Consider the following 25,090-nt stretch of genomic DNA (forward strand, 5'->3'; position numbering starts at 1 on the left):
GGCATCCCAACTGATGGTGGTTAATCGCTGGGTATTTGAGCCTCACAACAAACCTAATTTCCACACGGATCACTGGCTCCTTGGTCAGGGCGGTTACAATAGGGCACTTTATACCAATCCCCGCAAACTTAACTTAACGGGCCCCACGGCGTGCACGGTCGAGATTTGGCAAGAGGTCACCAGAAAATTAGGATGGCGCATGCGCCTGACGAAGGACACCCCCCTGTGGGAGCCTGATATTCTAGGTCATCTTAGCTGTTGTCCGGGGTTCGACAAGTGGGATTTGATTGGAATTTCCACAGTACGAGATATCTGGGTCAAGGGGAGGCTGGCATCGTTCCCGGAGCTTCAAGCTAAATACCAGTTGGCTCCGTCAGAGACGTTCAAGTACCTACAGTTCACTCATGCGGTATCCTCCGTCCTACCTAGAGATTCTTCCCCCCTGGAGGACCGCTTGTTGTTGGATCTTATGGACCACAAGGCCATTTCGCTCACCTATAAGAAGTTGGTCAACAATCGCTCTGACTCGATGCTGAAACTTAGAGAGGTGTGGGAGAGGGATTTGGGAGATATGGAGGATGACAAATGGCGGGTCGCTCTAGCTTCACCCCGGGAAATAGCCATCCCGATGCGCTTGCGTCTGCTCCAACTCAATATCCTCCACCGAGCATATTTAGATGCAAAACTCCTGTTCCGGCTCGGTAGACGCCCTGATCCACTTTGCCTTCGACACTGCAACCAGATGGGCACCTTTTTAGGTCGAGCAGACCTACTCTCAATGCGTGAGCATTGAGAGTGTCTGCTTCAGACCTTTTGTGGCCCCGTATTAAGGAATGTGGACAGCTACCAGACGCGCGCTTTGACGAGGTCAGATTTCACCTCGGGAGCGAGCGTCTGGTAGCTGCGCATGCGCGAAGCAAATCCCTTGCTCACACACACACAGGAAGCCCCCACCCCTCTGCATGCACGCACACACACACACACAGGCGCGCGCATGCACACGCAGGCATACGACACACATACAGGCACACATACAGGCACACTATCCCCTACCTCGCATTCTCTCTCAATCACACAGTCACGCATGCGCACACACATTCCCTCCCGCACACACGCGCGCGCACACTCCCCCCCCCTCCCCCACCCCTCCCAGGCATACACACAGGCACGCACGCACTTCACTTCAGCCCTGGGCCTCACTCACCGACTGCGCTCTTCCGGCGGGCTCCTCTCGCGCTCCGCTCCTCACTGCGCGGCGCGTCTTGTCTCTTCACAATCGGGGCTCCCTCAGGTCCGAGGAGCCCCGCAACAGGCGCCACACTCCTCCTTCTCCCCGGCCCCCTCCTGGGGACCCGGGCTGATTCGGACCTGCAGGGCGCTCCATGCGCTGGCAGCTCGCGGACCTCGGGAGGCGGGACTTCCGGTCGGCCGCGACCGGATTGGCCGGCCGGCTAAGAGCTTCCGGGTCGCCGCGGGCAGCGCGGCGGCACCCTACAACATGAACTTGTTATTTTTGCGGTGGAATGTTTGTCATTGTTGTAGGTTGTGTTGGTGTCCATGGGGGTGGCGTAGAGGCCCCTCCACGTGTTCAGCCATCTATTGCAAAAAGTGACTGCCGAATGAATAGTCATCTTGTACCTAAATAACATTTCCGTACCCCAAAAGGGACACTTCATTAAATTCGGAACGAGGTAATGCTGGAGACGTGTAGATTGCACACACACTTGCAGGGAGTGCTCAGGGCCGCCGTTTTCCAATTTCGTGTCGGCCTACAACAGGTTGTTTTCTTTCTGAAGTGCGAGTTTTCATGCTCTGTAGTGCACCGCACCACATGCAGGTGGGGTCTTCCTTTCTGCATTAATGCAGGGGTATCAAGCGAGGGTAGTTAGCGTAGGTGAAACCGAGGCCCCAAGTCCAGGACCGTGGGCTCCGCCTCAGTCCCCCCTTCTTGCTGCTGTGCAGGTGGAAATCAGCAGACTTCGAGGCAGCAGGCAGCGGCCACACGGAAAGCAGGCTGTTGAAACCAGTGCCAGGCAGTGCTGGCCTCCTGCAGTCTGTTCCTGTGCAGGGCCACACTCCTCTCTGCCCCCACTGTTACTTTACTGCTTGCACTTGCTCTGGGAGTTTAAATGCAGAAAGTGTGCCTTCGTGTTTGTCTGCAACCAGGCGGTGCTTCGCCTGTCCCCGTGAATGCTTGTCGGATCTCTTAAACCTCCTTGTTATGCTAATGTTTATAGTTGCTTCCACTAATGTGTTGACACTTCCCAAATAGTTCTGTTTGATTGCCCTTAACTTTGTCCTTTTCTTAAGAATTTTTTTTTTCCGTCACATTAATGTAACATGGAATTTACTGAAAACTATGCAAATTACTCGCAGGAATATAAAAGCCCAGAGCTTTGTCTTTGGTGTGAAATATTAGAGAAGTGACCATCCACACAATGCAATGTTTGATTCGGGAAGTAGAGATCAAAATCCCAGCTTCCTGGTTAGATCAGATTGGGTGATTTTGGGCAAATCGCTTTACCAGGCTGCAATTTTCAGTGCCATCGCAATTGAGAGCAGTTTGAAGTCATTCAGCTGAGGGCGAGCACTAACCAGATTTATTAGACCATAATATTACTACCATGTAATACACTTGTTCTAATTATTTAGTCATATGTGGGCATTCCAAATGGACATGTCTCCTTGTTAAACTAATGGCGTCATCAGGAAGGCATGATGGGCTTTGTGAATGTTTCAGGTTTCAAAACAGTTCTCTTTATTTAATGTAATTTAGTACCTCTGTATGATCTAATGTACTCGGGGATGGACAGGGAACTCAAAACAAATTGCAGCAACATAACACAGTGAGCAAGCCTGACCTTCTCAAGGTCATTAAAGGGGATAAAAGGGTCTCTTCTCAGGAAGTGTAGAGAAAAGTAGGACAACACCATGCATTTTCAGCACAGTCTTATACAAATTATATGTCAGTAAGACAATTGTGTGCCTAGTACAAAACATTTGCGAATGTTATAACTATTGGCATTGTAAATGACAAAGCTATTAATTTAGCTATTTTTAAAAACACATAAATAAAAAAAATTGTCATTTACAAGACCAATAGCTCAAACTTTCCTAATGCGAGACCTATTGCATTGCAAATGCTTGTTTCATATTGTATGGGATTGCCCACATAGTCACGACTACTGGACGAGAATCGTCCGTCAACTCGAGAGGGCGGGAGGTAAATCCATTGCGTTGTCTCCCCAGCTATGCTTACTAAATATATGAGGGGCGTTCGATCTTACTCAGGCTGAGCAAACATGGGCCTCCATGGGCTTCATCATAGCGAAGCGGAACATTGCACAACACTGGAGGGTGGCTTCAGTTCCATGCCTGGGTGACTGGGCAAACGACATGAATAGCACCATGGCGGCTGAAAAGTCAGTATTCAAGGACCAAGTTTCCCCCAAAAAGTGGGACCAGAAGTGGGGGAAATGGAATAGATACAGAGGAGGCATCTGCATTTCTCCAACGGTGGAACGCCAGAGAGACAGACGGGCACTGATGGCCCAGTTGACAGTGGAGTTGCTGGCTTCTCCCCCGTAGGGGTGACGTTCTAAATCTCTCCATCCCTCACTCCCTGTTACCATCCATTTGCAGCTGATTTATAATCAGGTCTTGCACTATTGCCAGGAAATGTATAACGAAAACCTTTTTGCTTGTACCGCCAATCCGCCATGGGCTGAATGGCATTATGTAGAACGCCAGTATGTACTGGAGAGTGTATTTTGTACAATGACTCTATTTTTTATATGTACCGGTCTTTGGTTGGTGTGTTTTCATTAAAAATAAAAAATGTAATTAAAAAAAATATATATTTCAACCAGGGCTAACCCTAAACGCTAAAAAGGAAATTCCATAGGCATCAACTGTGCCTCCTCCCATGCACCTAGAATCTCCCACCCTGGCAGAGGCCACCGACCCAAACTGCTTGCAGCTTGTGTGATACGGGAACAGGAAACATTCTGCACTTCATCTGTACCTGCAAGGAGCTACTGCAAGAAAGGAAACAGCTGTTAAAGGTGCCCTTCAAACAGAGAGAAATTTGCTCTAGGAGGCAATCGGTGCTGGCATTCTTCGATTAGGGGAACACACAATTGAATTGCAGAGCAGTAAAATATCTCCTTCTGGCCGAGTGAAAAATGCCATAAGCTCCCTTCTACAGAGATGGTCGGGCTATCAGTTGAAGACACACCTGGAAGCTCACCACTTAGTGGGCATAGGCTAAGAACTCGGCACTAGGCCCTCTTGCCAAGACCCCTACTTTTAAACAACAACGCCATGCCTGCAACTGCATCAAAGCAAGTACCGGATTCCAGTAAATTCTCAAAGGAAAATCGCCACGCACTTAACATCACAAAAAAACAAAAAACATCTTAAACTGCTTCAAAACCCACACGTGGCGTTTTGATGAATAATCTAAACAACAGCGGAAGCTTGATTGTCTCTACAGTACTCCCCGTCAGGTATGCAAACCTGGGAGACCTTCTATCTTTCTCCTTCCCCCTTCTCTCTCTGCTTCCACACTTTACTTTCTTGAACTGTGAGCATCTGGCAAACGACCTGGCATCAGGCTGAATGGAGTGATCCCGGTTTTCAGATGAAAATATTGCTCCTTTTAAAAACCATTTCGCTGCATCACAAAATGTGCCACAATGAGCTATATCCTGGCTGCCCCACGCCTGCCAGGTTTTATTTTCAAACATAAATTTGTTGCACTTCACTTTATTGCGGGAATCAAGCTGACCTCAAAGAAACTGTCTCACCCCTCTCCTTAATTAAAAAGAAAGGCCCTGGGGGATGGGGTTCCTGAGGCCCTAAAGTCTAAGATAGGGGTGACACATGGCCCCCTCCCCATAAAAAACAATACAGTCCTGGGGTATTGCAGTCCCGAGGGGCTGTAAAGACTTGGGGGGTAGGGAAAGGCCACACACACCCCCTCCCAATATATATATATTGTTTTTAAAGAATGGATGGGTAAGTGCTAGCAGGGCAGCCACTGCGGCCACGGGAGCCCTGGAGCTCCCTACTCGGCCCCTTGTGGTTGGTTGTTGCCAGGCCCTTCATCCAGCCTCTCTCTGGGTGTGTGTGGCTGGCATTGCCTGACCGTGGGTTGTAAATATGGTGTTTGAAACATACAAAACCACTGAAATTCACTGGTTAAAGTTGTCTCAAGTAGCTATAACTCACTCCCTTAGTTAATTATAACTTGCACCCCCATACTTTTTTTTTTTTAACGTTTTTATTTAGCAGTTGGTTCAAGATTAAGGCACATGGAAGTAGCATGGGAATCATGAAGCCAATCAGGGTGACAACGTGCCCCCATACTTTTATTTTTGATTGTTTGCTGGCAACATTTTTATTTACAAAGAACATATTTGGCCCCAGGCTGGGTCAATCTGGGACCTCACCACCAGGAATAGGGGATCAGGGGATCCCCTATTCCCCCTTATATCTTTTGAAACTATTTTTAGTAGGACTCAGGACTGGGTCCTAAGTCCTAAAATGGCTGCTACCACATCCTTGTTGATCTAATCAGATCTCCTCTCCACCCCGCGGATGTTCCCCTGTGTGAAATCTTCAATATTTTTGAGTATTAATTGCTCAAAAACTGATGAACTGCTTTACACCAAATCCCAAAAAGCATTCTTTCTGGATCATGATCTAGCTTTCTGCCAAATATGGTGTAAATCTGTTAAGCCATTTAGGCTGTAGCTGTGTCTAAAGTTCCAGTGAAAAATGAATGGGAAAAACGTATTTTGGGACTCCCTCTTTATCTCGGCCTCCACTCAACGGATCACCATGAAACGTTCCAGGAAAGAGCTGAGGTGTAAAATATATTTTTTTTAAGTTTCGTGATGATTTGTCAAATTCTGCCAAAGATTTAAACAACCAAAAAATTCATTTTTTATGGAAACAAGATCCTAACTATAACTACCCAGCGATGACTGCCACTGGGTAATATATGTACATATACATCTTGGTCCTGCAGATATATTCAGGCCTACTTAAACACTTAAACTCAGGGGTTACCATCCATTTGTAGTAGCACAGAAATTGAGAAATCATGGAGTACTACATAACCTGGGCCTGCTAGATCTTCAGTAGGCCATGAGATCCATCCTCTGCCAACTGGCACATCCACAGTGTGAGAATAAAATATGTTGCAAACTCTCTGAAGGCCTCCCCCAAAGTACAGTGCTATACAAACGTAGCCTAGCAGCATGTGTGCTAAAGTAGTATAAAGTGATGTCTTGTATCAAAAAGAATTTAAATCTGATTAGCAAGTAATAACAGCATTATCTAAAATCTGTTGCTTTTGCTTTTTTCTTTGCTCTGAGGTAGGTCACATCTTTTGTACCTTGAAAAATGAATGTACAAATTCCTGTGATGTTTCCCAATATCCCTGTTTGGTAAATGGAAATTGCACTTGCTAACAGCCCAGGAAAGTTTTGTGTTAATCCAAAGAAATATTTCAGGACCTGTGGTATTGCAAGTTGACTGGACGGCTTCTGTGTACTTTCAGTTACAGATCTGTGTGGCCGCTCTCTTTGCTGGCGTTGAAAATCGCAGCACAGGCCCTCGCCTATCCTAGAAGCCCCAAGTGCCAGAGCTGTGAGGTGAGCAGTAGCATTCAAGAGGAATTTGATAACAACCACAGTCAAAGCTCTCTGCTGAACCACATCTTCCGGAAGCATGTGAAACCGAAAAAACAACATGAAATTCGTCAACTGGGCAAGGTCAGTCTCTAGAACAACTTTAGAATACACTTATTTCTTAAGTGCCTTTATGTTTACTAGGTTTCCACCAAGGATTTTAAATTGACACAGGAACACAGTTTGACTGAGAAAATGACAAAGTTTAGAAGGCTGAATGTTATGCTTAGGAAACAATTCTGTTGTAGTTTGAAATGAAGAATTTGCTAGTAATCATGATGTAAAGTTTAAATTTTATTAAGGACACGGAGGCGAGGATTATGCTCAAACTTTCTTTATCCCTCTTTCCAGCAGCCTCAACTTCAACTTTATAAACAAAAAACTAGCACTCCCATGGTGCTTCAGTAAGGTCATGTACAGTCCACCATTAGCCAGTCCACCTCACCCACGAGGGCGTGTGCTTCCTGTGTCACCTCCTCTTTCTTTCATGCTGCCAGAAGTTAAGTCATCTGTCTCTCTCGATCGTCAGGGTTGGGTGGGGAAATGGTGTATTTTTAAATGGTATCGCTTTGTATGGTTCAGCTCTGCTCTTGATGTACTTTTGCGCTGTGGTGTTATAATTTATGAGCGTTTGCTTTTCAGCCTTTCTCGGGGCCGCGGGAGCGCTAGTAGGCACGGCTCTCAGCCCCCTCATGAAGCCAGGCAAGCGGTGCAGAGCGTGTCGGGAGTGTCGGGGGCACGCAACTGACTTGTTGATCCTGGCCGCTTTGGACGGTGGAATCGGCGAGTTCCAGTCTGCGCCTGCGCGAATTCCCGACACGCAGAGAGCCTGAAGAGTCTGGAAGCCCTTACAACCACCGAAGTGTGGGTCTGTATTGATTGCATTGCAGCCGGTCACCCACATCGCGGGTCTGTATTCACGCCGTGAGGCGCAAGGGGCACTGTTGGTGCGATGCGGCTGTTGGGAGTGGGGCCAGACTAGTGAGACTCCTGGGATATTTTAGAGTGAGTCGCCCCTACAGGAAGTAATATCCGGCCGGCATGCTCAGCGGCACAAAAATTTGTGATTCAGTCACACAAAAATTGGCATTATGATACAGTAGGTTCCCTACTAGCGCATAGAACGCTTTGTAGTGAACTCGGCCTGTCTTTTGCCCTAGCCACTTTCGCGTCCGCTCTAGCATCATGGAGGATGAAATGCAGACGAAGAGTCCCTGCAGGTTCTTCCTATTGATGACAAATATTTTTATGCTTTCAGCAGAAACACCATCCGGGTTAAAGTACATCATTAGTGGATGACTTAGAGAAACTAAAGAAAAAAGAGGTACGACTAATCTTAATGATCAGACTACTAACGGATTACTTGAAATCCAATACTATCCCATTGGGTCTACAAGTACGCAATGTGCCAGGGGTCTTCACCAGCAACCCTAAATATTTGAATGGTTTCAGCTACATTTGCACAACATGCTCCCGGCACTGGATGGTGCTCGGGATTGACATTGCTACAGAAGAGCTACAAAAACTGAGTACAGAAATAGCAGATCTTGAAAAACAGATTAAAGACAATAATACCAGCTCTGAAACCAGTAAACTTCTTGACCAAATAAGCAAAACTATTGAAGATTTTCACAAATTTGAACTGAACAAAAAACGATTAAAGTACGCAAAGATATCAAGAACTTTAATCAAGAAAGAGCGTACCCCTATCTGGCCAAAGACTACTATACTAACCGCCCCTATAACGGCCCACAAAACCAAAGACCCTGGGAGAGGTTCAATAGGAAACAACAGTATGTAGGATTTACTGACAGCTCAGCTGATTCATCAGGACAATCAGATCAAAGTGATAGTCCAGGCCCTTCTAACCGTACTTTTTTAGAAGGGGGCCGGGGCCAACCGAGGGGCAGGGGAAAGCAGCCCCAGACATGGGCCAAACCACTGAACCCTCCAGGCGAGCGGTTCACACGCCGCCAGCTTTATCGTTGGTAGCAACATCTGACCACATTGCTAATAACACCACCAATGAATTAAAGAATGGTTCCCTCCCAATCTTTAACCTCACTGAACATATCTTGTCCAGCAATGAAGTGTCACTCCTGAGCAGAGGACTCTCTTTTGTCCCCACAGTATGTCCCAACTTTCAGGACGCACAAATAGAACTCTTGAGATTTTTTAGGAAAATTCGCCTACACAGTTTCTTCATTCTCAATCCCTCCCCATCTAAACATTGCTACACCCCCTTCAAGCCTCCCTCAAAATTCTCCCCTACAGCCGGTATGATCCCACCTGAGATACCAACCTTTGAGAAATTGGTTCTCAAGGACCTGACCAACCTCGAGAATAAGAGGTCCTTTACTCCCTACAACATCACACTCGATGAAAAAAACGCCATTACCTCCCTTAAAAACAACCAGTCCCTGATTATAAAACCCGCAGACAAGGGAGGGGGCATAGGGATCCAGGATATCGAACTTTACAAAAAGGAAATACTACGCCAACTTAATAACAGCGAACATTACATTAATCTCCCACGCTATCCCACTGGCGAGATCCAGGAATTTATCACTAAAGTCACCACAGAGGCACTTGACTCAGGTTTTTTGTCCAAAAAAGAGTTCGATTTCCTCAACATAAAATCTCTCCGTACCCCTGTTATCTATTGCCTTCCCAAAATCCATAAAAACCCACAATAACCACTGCCCTAGAACCACTGGGCCATTACATAGATTTTTTTATAAAACCATTTGTCCCTGAGACCACATGCTACATCAAGGACAGTATGGCCATGATAAACCTAATCGAAGACCACCCATTTTAACCCACATCCAGCACCATGTGTACGCTGGATGTGGAATCACTGTACACTAACATCCCACAATATGAATCCCTCTGTGTCATTGAAAAAGTGCTTGAAACACGCATACGCCCTCATAATGTTCCATCTGTGTTCATTCTCCAGCTATTGGAAATTTGCCTGAAAATTTTTTTTTTCTTTTCGAAGGACAGTTATATGGCCAGGTTAGAGGTACTTCCATGGGAGCAATTTGTGCCCCTAACCTTGCTATCTTGTACATGGACCACCTGGAGACCAACAGCATTTTGGATACGTCTAACCCTTTCCACAATGGCATCGCCTTGTGGAAAAGATATATTGACGATATCTTCCTATTATGGACTGAATCCCCTGACAATCTCACGTGTTTTCAACACTGGCTAAACAATAATAGTGGACGCCTAAAATACACATTGTCCACTAATAAAGACTCAATCCCATTCCTGGACTTAGAAATAAAACATACTGAAGGCCGCCTAACCACCTCTTTGCATCGCAAACCAACAGAGCACAACACTCTGTTAGAGTATACCAGTCACCATCCACGGGCCCCTCTGAGATTCCCTCCCCTTTTCCCAGTTTCTACGCATCAGGCGTAACTGTTATTTCAAAGAGGATTATTTTACCGAAGCAAAAACCCTCAGCAAAAAACTCAGAAGCAGAGGCTACCCGTGCAAACTGGTGCGCCGTTCCCTTAAAAGGGCCTGGTATTGCCCAAGAGAAACCCTTTTGGAGCCCAAACAAAAAAAAGAACAAGATAGGCTCATCTGTGTCACCACATTCTCACCAGCATTCAATACCATTAAAAAAAGTGTGCTCAAACACTGGCCAGTTCTTAACGCGGGCCAACTGACACTGGACCGCCCAATGTTCACCTTTAAAAGAGCCAAGAACATTAAAGACCACCTAGTAAGGGCATCTCTTCCACAGCAACCCCTTAAAACTACAATAAATGACGTATGGGGTCTCCCTCCTCTCACAGGCCATACTAAATGTGGAAATTGTGTATGTTGTGACTCTACAATTGAAGGCAAGACTTTTGAGTATGGCACCATCAAATTCGACCGTAAATACTTTTCCAATTGTAATTCTGCAAACCTGGTGTATGCCATTTTAAGTCCCTGAATGCTTATCTACATAGGGCAGACAAGCCAAAAAGTGAAACTTCGAATTGGCCAGCATCGCAGCAGGATCCGGTGCAAAACGGCCTACGCACCACTTGTGGAACATTTCTCAGAAAAAGGCCATAGTGAAAAAGACCTACTTTGGACAGTTGTAACTATCATCAAACCACCTCCCAGGGGAGCGGACATATCCCAATTGCTCAACAAAGAAGAACTCCACTGGATTCTGAAAACCAACAGCATTCGGAACGTCCTAAACCGCCTTGAAGACTGGACCTCCCTACTGTAATTCCTGTCTAAAATGCCCTGTATATTTGATAGCATTTTGTGGAATGTATTCTTTTAAAGTCACATGCGCCGTCTTGTGCACTGTAGACCTTGAGCTTCCAAATTCACTTTTTATCACTTCACCACCTTAAAATGGCCACTGCGATTCCCCATTTCATCACCAGACACTCAGCACCATAGTCCTTCCTCGCTGTTGGCAACCCACGAGGCTTGATACTCTGCCCCACCTACTAGAAACCACAGCACATCGGACCGCCGTATTCGCCACAGTGCTCCCGAGTCTTGCAGTAAGTAACTCTCCTTTCTGGATTGTTTGCACTGAATGTTATGAAACGTTGCCTTCGGGCCTGCTAACCTACCCCCGCCTGCCCCCTTTCTAGATTGAGCTATTGCGCTCGAACTCAGGTGGATTGAGCTATTGCGCTCGAACCCAGATGGATCCAGAAACTTACTATTATGATCTGGTCTTGTTTTAAATGGTAAATATGCCTACCCTTTTCACTCCTCATTCCCGGCTACTGCCTACACGGGTGCCTTGACCAACTGTTTATTTCTCTACAGAACGCTCATGAAGCCGTCATTTTTTATGAATTGTTAAGACCACGAGGAAACCTTGAACGTAGGTCTACCTTTATGTAATCCTCCTCATGGCCGCTCACTATGCATGTATTCGAACTTCCATGTAGGCCATCCCCCCTTGTTAATTGATTGCTTCTCGTAGCGGCCGCTAACCCTGCATGCCGAGTGTATCATTTTTTCACCTTGATCGCGAGTTTTCGCACAGCGGCTTAATTCAAACCACCATTCACTGTTTTTATCATGCCGCACACATTTGGCCAGCCTTCGCACTGCGGTTTAATCACAAACCACCAGTCACTGTTTTTACCCTGCCTCGAACACTCGGGCATCCACCAATGAACCTTTTACACAGCTGGTCATGACAGAGCCGCCTTTACGCCAACACCGCCGTTTTTAGGACCCAAGCTCCTTGTTATAGAACCAGTGCTTTTAACAAAATGGTTCACCTTCACAATGTTCCATTGTTCACTCTCCTTCCCCCTTGACCCCACGAACACCTTGCGCCGTATTCAAATTAATCGCCATGACTCTCACTTGGTTTTTAAACAACACTTCTTCACTCACCGTTTTTATCACTTCACTCAGCTTTCTGAGACTCAAAGTAACATGGCTAAAATTCATGTTTATCTTTTGTTTTTCCTCCCCTTTCCTCCCATCTAATTATTGTGTGTGAAGTAATGCGACAAAAGGCATAGTGTAAATAATTCATGTGTAAGACAACAATGATGATAATTCTTGTCCTGATGATGATGCCCTATATTTAAAAACGGCATCGAAACGTCGTCGACCACAAAACCCCATATGCAATATGTTAACCCCTTCAGCGCGGTGCGGATTTTCGCGCTGTGCTGATTGTTCCATTGGGCTTATGGAACCATGACGGAACGGTTCCGTCATAAGCACAGGCCAACCGACGCTCATGACGGAACCGTTCCGTCATGAGCACCGAAGGGGTTAATGTAATATTGCAAAAATGCAATGATGGGTTCAGAATAATTTAAGTCTGTAACACTGACTACAAGTATACAGACAGATTTTTGCTTTGCCCTTTTGGCCACTCTTTTTGTTGTTTTGTCTTGAATGTTAAGGGTCACGGCTGTGCCCGCTTGTCATTAATTAGGTTCTCACATCTTGTGAAATCCATCTGAACGTTAAAAATAAATTTCTTGGGGCGGAGCCAGGTCGGCGACCAAGATGGTCGCCCGGGCTCCCGGCTCCGTCGACCTTCTCCCCCTACTGCCGGATCCAGCTGTCGAGGCGGCGCTGCTGATATATTCTTGGACGTCGGAGAGGGACCTGACCCGCCGAGAGTGACTCCGGAGGCTCTCCGAGCTCTGGGGACGGAAATATGTCCTCCCGGTCGGTGTGGCCTACGCGAGTCCCGGAGCCGGGACCTTGCGTGATACTGCTGCCGGCCGCTAGTGGAATAACAACGGCCATGAAGACCCGGAAAATGCCGGTCACCCGCCGAGGCGTTCTGCCCTACCCCGAACGTGAACCTAGCTTTCGCTGCTGCGTGCCGTCCCCCCATGCCGGACGGACCCCCCCCTCCCCCGATTGCTGCCTTGCAGAACGAGGACAAGCGACGACGCTCTTTGTCTCCCTGATGGAGCTTCGCGCGACCCGCTTACAGCTGACTGTATCCCGCACTTCAGGTGATCGGAGCCGGTTGATACATGGCGATTTGGCATCTCTCGGATGCACTGAGTGGCATGGATGGGACCATCGGATGGGAAGTGGAGATGGCTACCACATTGTGTGCAACCGGGGGGACGCTCGGACGATGCACAAGATGGCGGCTCTGGTGTGGGCTCCGGCGGCACTTATGCCGTGAGCCCCGTTTGGAAGCATCGTCCTCATGGAGCCGTACCCGCCCGTGGTGATGGCGACGTGCATTTCAACCGGAGCGCGGAGATCGTATGCCCCCCCCCCCGTGTACTGACAGCACAAAGTGTGGATTGGATTAACATGGCGATCAGACCCCGGCACATGTGGAAGTATGGGAGAGCCTGATGCCTGTATTTTCTCCATGTGACTTTGGTTAGTGGCTCCCTCTACAATCTCTGGTGAGACCCGGATGGGTGTTTCTACACGACCCTACATGTTGCTGATAAGTGAGAGTTTTGTGCATGGGGACTCCTGGGTCGTTACAAAGCGAATCGTCGGAATGGCGCCTGGTCCATGGGTACATGTAGTGGTCGGGGATTCCATCGGATGTGAGGCTCGTGGGGTCTCATCTGTTGCCCTTTCACGATGGCTGATATCGTCATGCAACCCGGACAAAGCGAACTGCACACTTTTTCTGAACCGGACTTTGTCTTGCTGCTCAGGAAATGGTCGTGGGCTGTGAACGGCATTGGAGTGAGTCGTGTCCTGGTGTACTGCAAGATTTCCTGCCTTCCTCCGGGCATCCCTGCCTATTGTACTTCTGGTACTTTGATTGTTTGGCTATGCATTGAACGGACTGGGACACGTCTCTGATTATGGCCGGGTGGGTCTGGGTTGCAAAATGGTGATCGTCTTCTTCAGTTGCTGAAAGGGGGGGCCCTTATCGAGGTTGGGTGACTGGGTGAGATGGCGTGGAGACTGCTGTCCTGTTTCGGTTGGTGTCCTGGATATTTTGCAACGGCGCTGTTATAATTGTAAGCTACGCGGGGGGCGGGGGCCTTTACTAGGGACCCCCGATATATCTTTTTCTTTTATTCTTCCTCTCTCTTCTATATTTCGGGTTCCACACACTGGGCGACAGGCACGCTGCTAAGGGGGAGGGTGTAGCTTTAGGCAGGGGTGCAGGGTGGGGGGTTAGGGGAGGGGTACTACTGTTTTTTTTTCCTTTTTCTGTTTCTAGGGCCTCTTTTTTCTCTTTTGTTTCTCTCGGCTTTCCCTTTACTTTTCCTCTTCTTCTTCTCTTTCTTAGAACCGAGTAATAGGTTGCTCTCCGTACGTTCTAATGGTTCAAATTACAAGGGTGGATGTCTTTGTAAAGTTTTACGTTACAGCGGGCGTACACTGTATTGGTGGGCGAAATGTACAGCTTATTGTTTGTCCTGATTAATGTGCGCTAGCTCTAACGTCCTGCCTGCAGTAGTCCTGACTGAATATCCTGATCTATGATAACCTCTTGCTTTGGTATTATTTGATTGTGCGGCACCAGATCCTGCTCCTTCCTAAAATTTAAAAGAAACCTCTTTAATCCTGGTACCAATATGGTACAGACATTATCCTGAGCTACAACGGGGCATTTGGGAGGCGGACTGTTGCATTCTTATGGCTTGATTAATTTGCTTTGACCGTCTCTGAACTAATGGCCGGCCGTGATGGTTGTAGGCCCGTAATTGTAACGGCTTTACGTAACAATAAAGGTTTACCAAAAATAAAAAAAAAATTAAAATAAATAAATTCTTGTCCGGCTGGACAAAAGACATCACTTATCAAGTGGATGATTATTGTTTCTGTACATTATTCTGGCCATAAATAGGGACCAATGTTTTGTGTAATAAAATATTTTGATGCGGCAGATGCGTCCATTCACCAAGCAGTGGCAGAAGCCATGGGACCCTTTGAGCGCCGCATAATGCAAATAGCATATGCTTACTAGGCAGAATGACCCAGCGCGTCACAAAGCACAAAAGCGCCTCAGGCATGGATGTGGGTGCCTTTGAATGCCTGAAGAGGGCCGTTCTTAGCAAGACCAGCGGCAGGAGTATAGGATACCACCCCAGACATCCCAGAGATCCCACTTTTTAGGAAGATGATGAGGAATCCTTGTGGGGATTCAGCAGATGAGGCAGGCCACTCTAGACCCTGGCGCTCCATAGTGCCCCCCCACATCGGACACCCCCTAGGAGGTGGAGGAGCTCTCCGATATGTCGGTTCCGGAGGATTTAATACACCCTCGGTCCTCAGAATGGACGCCCTCCCGCAATTCTCTGCATTTGTTGCAGGGTTATTACGTAAAACTCTGGAGAAGGAGGTATAGGCTTCCCTCAGGGCAGAATGCCTTCATTCCGCCCCTCCAGGCAAGGTGACAACCACGCCGGAAGTTAACTCAAAGATAGCCACTTTCTTACAGAAGTATGTACGGAACCCAAAAAAGGGGACATATGGATCCTGGTAATCCTGCCAGGATAAGCTTTTAGACATCACAGGCCCCATTACAAAAATGTTGGAGTTAGCAGAGGGGCCAAGCTGGCAGGCACCCCCTCTCCCCGGAAAGGATTTCAAATTGGGCTCAATGTGCAATAGTCTTATTGGGCAATTCTAATTGCGCCCTCTCTGCAGAGCGGCATCGTTCTTTCTGAAGGTGGACCCCAAGCTGGGGGACCTAGCTTCTTCTGAGACGAGCACAGTGGCGCAGGGCGGTCTCTTTGGGGACCCGTTCATCAAGGAGCTGACGAAGTTTGTCGCCACTTTTATGTCCTTAGATAAGGCACAATCATCCATTTAAAAGGTTTTCCACCCTAAGGTTTTTGTCAGGCCCGTTCGTGGCAGAGGGCGCTCGACTGGCTGCTTTTACACCCAAGGCCCTCCAAGGGGCGGCAAGAAAAACCCAGACTCAGGAAAACAAGAATTCTTTCAATCCAGAATAGGCTACAGAGGCCTAGGTGGCAGAGGAGCAGCCAGAGGCCAACACCAGGCCACATCAGGTGAGCCTTTCTCCTTTTCACCATTTAAAGGTGGGTTGCAGGTTGACGGTTTTCGAGCACAACAGGAGGTCTATCACCTCTGACGCTTGGGTACTTCAGACCATCAGAGGTTTCCAAATAGAGTTTTAAGGCACCCCCGTTCAGGTGGCTCCACCCCATCCACTCGTTTTTGCACAGGACCAAGCCGCACTCATAGATCAGGAGGTGGCGGACCTGCTGCAGAAAGGAGCGATTGTACCATCCAGCCCAAAACTAAAACAAAGAGTAAACAGTAAATGTAAGAAAGGGCTCAGAACATTTTGTCTTATGTTATTCACATTTGCATATCACTAGTTCCATGGCATACTAGTGTATTCTCCATCTAGGCTCCTTTTGTGCAAAACTAGAAACGTCATCAGTTAGTTTTGTCTGATCTCTTTTGGTGTTTGATTGTGTTAGATTAATAAAGAGTTTGTTCAAAGTTAATTTCAAAGTTTTTGTGTAGGTTAGTGTTGTGGTAAATTGAGTTCTATCTTGGGAAACATTTGTGTGGATAGGTGTATGAGGAAATTGATAAGCGAAGAATGTCATAAGAAAATATATATATTCCTGACGTTTTTCCAGGCGGTGCAAACCCTGTCACAGCCGAGGCCACCTTGCGTTTCACATATTCAAAAAGTGCCCCGAGCTTCAAGGATGCACTCCGACTGGGAGATCATTCAAGCTGAACCTTTATGAACAGAGACCGGTCAAGCGTCACCAATTTATATCAGTCCCTGACCCGTTTCGGTGCGGCTGCACCTTAATCATAGGGCGGGGCATGGCGAAACCAGGAAACACACTGCATATTCATTTGCCCTTCATAGCATTCACTCACCAGTGAGTTGTATGCTGGGAAATGCAGTGTCAATTCTTCCCCTTCCATGGGGTCCGTGTTATTGCCAGCATTGATATACTCCCAATATATATATAAGCAATGTCAGCAATTCTGCGTGTTGGAATTTCCAAGGCGGCACTCGCTCGGCGCCAATTTTCGTTGCAAGTGGAGTTGCGGTCTCCTATACGCCTTTCCGCCTATACCACTTCTGCCCGAGGTGCTGAAGAAGATCAAGCGCGACCGGGCCCAAGTGATTCTTGTGGCTCCGGATTGGGCACGAAAGGTCTGGTATCCCGAGCTGTTACAACTGGCCATCGACCCTCCGATCCTACTGCCTCTTCGGGAGGATCTTCTGTCGCAGCAGCAGGGGAAGGTTCTACACCCAAACCTGTCCAGCCTCCACATCCTTGCGTGGAGATTTAGCGGTGACAGTTGACAGCCTTTGACCTTCCCCCCGAAGTCTGTAATGTTATCTTGGCAGCCAGGCGTCCCTCTACTAAGAAGGTATACGCCTGTAGATGGAACAAATTTGTGGCATGGTGCACAGCAGAGGCTGTGGATCCCCTCTCTGCCCCTCTTTCTTAGGTTCTTTTGTTCCTCCTTTCTTTAACCCAGCAGGGCTCTGCTCTGGGCAAGCGTAAGGGCTATCTCTCAGCCATTTCAGCCTTTCTTCGGCTTCCTGATCAGCCTTCTCTTTTGAAGTCCCATATTGTAAATAGATTTCTTAAGGGCTTTACTCACCTCTTTCCTTCTATTCCATTCTTAATTCCTCAGTGGGACTTGAACTTCATCTTAACATACCTTAAGTGTGCTCCTTTCGAGCCGCTACATAACTGTCCTCTCATAGTTTTAACCTTAAAAAACTGTCTGTTTGGTTGCCATCACCTCTGTTCGCAGGGTGAGTGAGCTTCAGGCTCTGTCTTCTAAGCCACGTTTTTTAGCTGAACATTCGAACAAGGTTGTCCTAAGAACCAGACCTTCCTTTCTTCCCAAAGTGGTTACTTCTTTCCACATTGGACAGACCATCACACTTCCAAGATAATTCCGAGTGGATGACCAACACTTTATCGGCTATGCAGGTGCCAAAAAAGGTTGGGCCGTGCAAAAATGGAACCATCTCTAGGTGAGTCGCTCTTTGCATAAAAATGTGTTACTCTTTGGCAAAGAAGGAGCCTCCACTAGGACTGCACACTCGTTCCACCAGGGCAACGGAGGCCACTACTGCTTTGGACGTGGAGTTCCCCTTCATGATATCTGCCAGGCAGCCACGTGGGCATCTCTGCACACATTCATAAAACACTATTGCCTGGATTCTCAAGTCTGGAGAGATGGCTTCTTTGGCCGTTCTGTTCTCCAGGACTTCCTGGTATGAACTTAGTTCGCAGACCCACCTCCGGGGTTGGTATTGCTGGGGTATCTATTCTTAGGTAAGGAATATATAACTAATAGTCTCTTTCCGAGGAACAAGTTATTTACCACGATATAACTGTAAGAGACATATATTAGTTATAGATTCCTTACCGCCCCACCCATCCTCCCCGTTCTGCGAACTGACTTCTAGGGTTAAGGATTCTCTTTCAGGGCCCTAGTTTTGTGTCTTGCATGGCTCTGCGCTTCTGGCGGGAAATGTCGTGTAAAGAACTGACGTCAGCGCACGAGAGCTGCGTCTAAGTAGATACTGCAACACCATCCCGGCAACCACGACGTTGACCCAGAGTCGATCAATGCCACCTTTCGACCCGCAGGGGTACAACTCTGAAAAAATTTCTCCGGATCCGGTCTGATGCCTGGGGGTAATTCTAAGGTAAGGAATCTGTAACTAATATATGTCTCTTACAGATATATCGTTACCGAAGATAAGTAACTTGTTCATTAATGCAAGTAAAGCACGAGACACAAGGCTTCGGCACATAAGGAGCACATCACATGCTGACATCCTCTATGGGGCATGAGGTGTTTAGGCCATGAGATGGCACTTCTCCACTGTTTTGCAGGCAAAAAAATAATAATTCTGAATGTTTATTGCACATTTTAGACTCTATTGAAGCCCTGTTAGAAACCTCATTGCTTAAGTTATCAGACATCGGTGGAGCACAATTTGCTGGAGGTGCCTTCATGGCATGCTAACAGTCGGAGCGATTAGATGCAAACCGGATGGGTTAGGGGTGAAAATGTGGGTTCCACCCAGGCCATCATCAGTTGGCTTGTTTGTTTAAACCTATTAATTCAATTAAAGCACGGAGCCTGAGGTTTCGGCTCCCAAGGAGCCCATCACATGTCATCCTCTATGGTGACATGCGGTGTTTAGGTTACCAGATGGCACTGCTCCGTTGTTTTGCAAGCAAAAAAAAAGAAGAAAGGTATTTTATCGTTGTTTTATTTTTAAGATACATCAGCGGGCACGTGAAGAACACAACCCCCACCCTCCCGGGCAGTCAAGGGTAGCAAGACCCAAAACAACCAGTTTGTGTACCAGGACAAGAAAGGTAAGCGAGGCAAACAACTTGTATAGTTGGTGACAATCGGGCAGTGGTAGGAGGGGAGCCGTCAGCGCAATCACCACCGCCGGGATGGGCTTAGGTCAGACAATGCGACACAGCAGGGTCTGCAAGCAGGCTGCAGATAGTTCAGTTTGGGCCTCCGCCCCCAACCCCCCAACAGAAAGCAGGCACAGTAGTGACAATTTGTCATACAGTTTCTGAAGCAAACTAGCAGAGAAATCACTCAGACGCTATCGGTGGAAAACAAAGCCCAAAGGACACTTAGAGGTAAAAGAAAGGAGCACACCAAGGCGGAAAGAGAGGTCCTTCCGCAAATCGACTGGAATGTAGAGAAAGTGGCCACCGTGGTACTACAAGAGGGAACTCTGGAGCTGAGTGTCAACACCGGTATTGCATGGGCTTGACAGCCCCATAAGTTGCTTTCTCATTCCAGACAAGACGCAAGTGAACCACTGAGGGAAGCAAGCCGGGGAGAGGTATTGCAGAATATTTCAAGCGTGGGTGAACGAGTAAGTACCCGGCTATGGATCTGGGTCATAGGAAGGGGCAGTCAAGGGTTGGGGCCAACGGCTGGACATTGGGGCAGTAGCTGGAAAGGGACAGCACCTGGGCACACTAGCAAAATGGTGCGACGGAGTGAAAACATTAGCAGGCGAGAGAGAGATGACTTTTATATTTTGTTCCAGGCAAGGGCAGCAAAGTAGAAAGCAGCGTGTACATTGCCACGCAGAACCAGACAAGAATGGGGGAGCAAAGCTCGCCGGCCCTGACCCTGGAGCAGAAACAAGTGAGGCGGCAAATGCAGCTTTCTAGGCAGAATTTATGGCGTTGGGGCAAGCTCGAAGCCAACTGGGCCATACGGGCTCTGGCCGATCAAGGAGCCTCAACTCTCTTGGCACCCCACAGCAAAGCAACCCGCAACTCTGGAAGACCACAAGACTCAGAATCAGGCGTGGCTTCCATGAGCCAGGACCCCCCTACCACCCGCAAGAAGGGAAGGACAGCGAGACCCAGCAGTATGCCTAAACCGAGAAAAGCAAGGAAGGAACCGCTAACCTCAACCCCATCAGTGGTCAGTTTGCCGGAACCCAGCTCGGCGAGCCAACAGGTATCGACACTGCCCCTGCAGACACCCAGCGTAAGTGACCAGGCAAAGCATCTTGGTAGCTAAAAGCAAGTGACGATAAAGGGGCAGTTGGGTAAGATGGTGGACGTGATGCAAGGGCTAATGGCCACGGTAAAAACCCTAACGGAGTCCAGCGTGTTGGCAGACAGAAAGAGGGACAATGGGGGGCAAGCCCTTAGCTCTGTTTGGGGTGAGGGCGAAGCAGCACTGCCTGCCAACCCCAGAAAGGGGGACACCCCCAGAAGCACTAGCACAGGTAACACAGTAGGTAGTGGCACAGGAAGGACTGCAACAGGTCAGGGAGGGAACATAAGTGTAGAGACCTGTTGCAAATAAAAATGTGTAGTGTAGGTCCTATTTTCCCAATAATTGGAATTGGAATAAACAGCAGTGTAGACGTAGGACTGAGGTCATCTAGGTCTCTACTGACTATGTTAAACTTAATTTTAGGTTTGCGCCAGCTAGCTCAGAGGTCACTGGAAACTTTCTTGAATTAATAGGGATGGACAAGCTTCCCTGGCTCGGACAAGAAGGGATTCAGTTTCCGACAACCGCATAAACATGAAAACTTTTCTCCCTCAGAATAAGAGTATATCTCTAGAGTCGTGTGAAAACAATAGACAGCTATTTCACTCAGTCAGCAGTGCATACTTAGTTTCACCAGAATGCAGAGAAATAGAGAGACGGGCCTTTTCAATAAAAAGGTGTTATTTATTGAGCAGTCTTCCTTCTCATACAAGAGAAATGAATTGCCACAATTGCAATACTTAAAGTAAAGTAAAGTGTGTACAGTAAAAGTAGTATTATGAAATAATACTGTAAAAGCATTGATACGGTCTCTTAGCCATATGATACTTTAAAATGGATAAAATATATACATACATAAATACATTGACTAAAAGGCTCAACTGGTGCTTCTAACTAAGCCTACCCCGGTGTACCTGACCTAAGCCTAATACTTTGGGAAGGGATGAGTAAGTAGCAGTTTAAGTTAAGTAGGTTAAGATAATTTTGCCAAGAATCTGCATCAAGAATTCTCTTAAGGGTTTAGTCAGCTCCGTACCTTGGTAATAAAATGTGGGAGGTCTGGTATCTCTTTCCTCAGGACTCGATATCCTTGCAACCCGCAAGGGTAGGCTGGAAACACCGGAGCTGGATTTTCTCGGCTGGAGAAAAAGACAGCGTCTCTCTTAATGCGTCAAACAGGAGGGGCGGCTTCCGCGGGCACTCGCATCAGCCGGGCTCTCGGGCAAGTAGATGGGCGCTCTGCTCCAAACCACTGTGTGTTTGCTTAAGGCAACTGTTGGTATTTTATACCTGAAAGGTGCCGGGTTTGACGTAAGGTTGGACATAAGACGTCACCAAGAACTAACAGTTCTTGCAGGACTTCAGGAGTTCTTCTTCAAATCAAAACAAAAGCAGGGGGGTTTTCCCGGGCTGCTGGAGGCTTGGTTTGTTTAAAGAACGCTTTGTGCTTTCTAGGAGTCGATGGGAGTAGCCGTGCTGTGCTTTGGATTGCATGGGCTATTACTGAATATTAATCTGATTCTTATGCCTTTGTCAGGATATTTATTGATTATAACCCCACAAGGGCATAAATCGGGAATATCGAATTAGGGTCCTAGATAAGAACACAACACCCACTCCATGGATTGATGTCCATCATTACTAAAAACTAAGCAATAGTAAACATTCAATGATGCATGTGTTTTTTCCGACCCACCCCAAAATACATATTTCGCATTTAAAATGGTATAAGGTAAATACACGAAAAATGAGTATTTGTACTGTACGCTTTTCAAGCAGTGTTATCATTCAGATAAATGCATATATATATCAGCTAATTGAATTGCGAAAATTACACATGAAATGGCTCTAAATACAGAATAGAAGGTCGAGACCATTTCATCACACATTTATACAAATTGCTGTATATGTGCTACAGGCTGAGGTAAAATATTGTCTCTAGTATCCTAAAATAGAAGCTCTGTTCTCTAAGAATAGTTCTACTTTAAGCAGAGTACCATGTGCCAAAAAAAAGTAAATATTTTGAAAATATGGGCAAAAATAATTTCGCTTTCAAGGGAAAAGTTCCAAATATTTTCTGTAGTTTGTTTATCAAAAAACTGAAGGCCGAATTCAGAGTTCAGGGAACTCTGTGTGCTCATTGTTTTTATTTAAGAGGTATTCTCGTTGATTGGAGAGAACATTATTTCAGACAGACCCGCAAAAAATTGTCTACCACATCAGGTGAAAGTTCGACCAAGTTCGAAAATACTGCAACTGTGCAGTTCTCTGCGTGATTGCTATCATCGATGTTTGGATCAGCAATGCTCACAGAAGGCTGTACCTGTTTAGTGCTGCTTTCCTCTCGTACTTCACCGCCACCTAGTCGTAGTGGGGAAGTCTCAACGAATGCCGTCATCAGAATCGGTAGCCGCTGGGGACAACACGATGCATGAGTCGTTACAGGACCTAGCAATGTATCGATATCCATTGGTACTGCTGATTGTAGTGTAAGACAGATGTCCAACACGCAGACATCAAAGCACAGGTATGATGCAATTTTACCAGATCGGTCTGAATGAAAGGAACCAGGTTGAACTCAGATCTCTTAGCCGGGCCAATCCGAGGACCTTAGTGATACGGTCTCTGTATCGTATTGCTAGGATCGTTTCTTCCATCGTTGCTAGAGTCATGCCTGTGGATTGGCTTGCCATATCGGTGCAGAAGAAGCAAAAATAAAATTCCTGCCACGAGTCCCAAGATTAAGGGTAGGCCGCCAAAGACAGAATGGACAAAATTCGGGAAGATGCCCAGAACTGTTTTAAAGGGTGTTAACAGAACCGAAAAAATTGTCTGAAATACATGTGCGATGCCACTGGTATCAGACATGTTTAAGATTTGGCTTAACACTTATACGAAATGTACGGGGCAATTTGTTGATAAAAGGGTATGTGTCTCTGCTGCCGTCCTTGCAACTTGCGGATCATATGTTTCTTTTGATGACGTTAGAGGCACAGTTGTTTGTAAAAGAATGGAATTCATTCTGCTTAAAGTATCAATTCGAATAGAAGAGATATTCAACCGAGGCCATAACGCAGCCCCCAAATTTGGATTGCTGTGTGGATACAATATTTGCATACAGCAAATGGCCCTGGAAGTTACAGTTGTCAGATAAGCTTTTCCTGGCAGCATGCCACAACAGCTGTGGTCACTTATTAAAATGTAACTACCGTTAGAAAGTGGTCTAAAAAATGGCTCTATCTGTTTTGCAGGCGTGCCATGCAGGTGACATGAAAGGTTGTTTGAAGACCCTTCGCAGGCTCCATGCAAATTAATACCTTGACACAGAAGTGTACCGCTTAGTGATTTTTTACAATTTTTACCACTAAGAAATACCTCCTTGTTTCCTTCACTATAACATCTGTGTGTATAAGGTAAATCCCCGGTTGATTTGATGTATTCTTTACCCAACCTTTCATACTGGCCTGCTGGTATATACTCTTGACAGTAATTAAACTGGAAAGTTGTTATCGGAATTGTAATCGTTCCATGTATTATCCATTCGATGACAGGTTTCTCTGACATTGTCAATGGTAATCTCTCGAGTTTTTCAATGCTCAGAATCGTATAGTCTGCTCCTTTTTGTGCCAAACTGATTTGTTTATCAGTAAGGTTAAAGATACCGAATAATGACGTTATGTTGATTAAACACCATGGTACGTAGCCTGAACGCAGATTTTGCAACGTCCATCCAAGTTGTACAATAGAACGTAATTGAGACTGACCATGTTGTAACATTAGTAAGTCCTGCTCTATTATATCACTCACTGCACCATCAGGATTCAAGCAAGCCGGGCCGAAGACTGCTGTAATGCCAGAAACCGGTCCCCGGAAGCTTGTTTCCTTTCCAGTAAAAGAATTGGCTTGGTAGTTTGGTCTGCCCTGTTCCCATGATGCACTGGGCCAGGGACAGACTAATTTGCATGTAGCCAGGTTCTGAGCTGGGATGGTGCAGTGAGCTAAAAAACGGTGATGGATCAAGCCCTGATCTGTTGACTGGGTAGGAGTGTTCTGCTTAATTCAGATACTCTGTCCATCACCACCCCCTTTTCTGAATCTATTATATCAAAGGCAGACAATACAATTCTGTCCAGTGAATATATTCTGGAAGACAGAGTCGTTAACCCATTGTCCACAACAGAAAGTGATTTTTTCCAAATTTATACGATCAATTTCTCGTATTTTTTCTGCGGTCTCAATTTGCATTACTTTCCATGCTTCGTCGTATGCAGAGTATATACCGGTCGCTATGAAACGTTTTTGATGCTGTTTGCGTGGTCCCATTATGAAATCACGCACGTCAGTACCGTCTTTAAGTAAAGTCAAGTGTTGCTTAATTTCAGCCAGTGTGGATTTCTGTAGCCACTTGA

General features: G+C 46.6%; 1 protein-coding gene across 2 annotated transcripts in view; it reads left to right on the plus strand.

The window, feature by feature from the left end:
* LOC147673937 (methyltransferase-like protein 25B) overlaps nucleotides 1–25,090 on the plus strand; it is a 361,337-nt gene that overhangs the window by 73,709 nt on the left and 262,538 nt on the right. For both annotated transcript variants that reach the window (XM_086945027.1, XM_086945026.1), the window contains exon 4: nucleotides 6,569–6,782. In XM_086945027.1, the coding sequence (XP_086801153.1) occupies nucleotides 6,569–6,782 (214 nt within the window). The remainder of the gene's footprint in view (nucleotides 1–6,568; nucleotides 6,783–25,090) is intronic.

Source organism: Lissotriton vulgaris, chromosome 12, assembly GCF_964263255.1.
Source record: "Lissotriton vulgaris chromosome 12, aLisVul1.2, whole genome shotgun sequence".
In the NCBI taxonomy this organism is placed as follows: Eukaryota; Metazoa; Chordata; class Amphibia; order Caudata; family Salamandridae; genus Lissotriton; species Lissotriton vulgaris.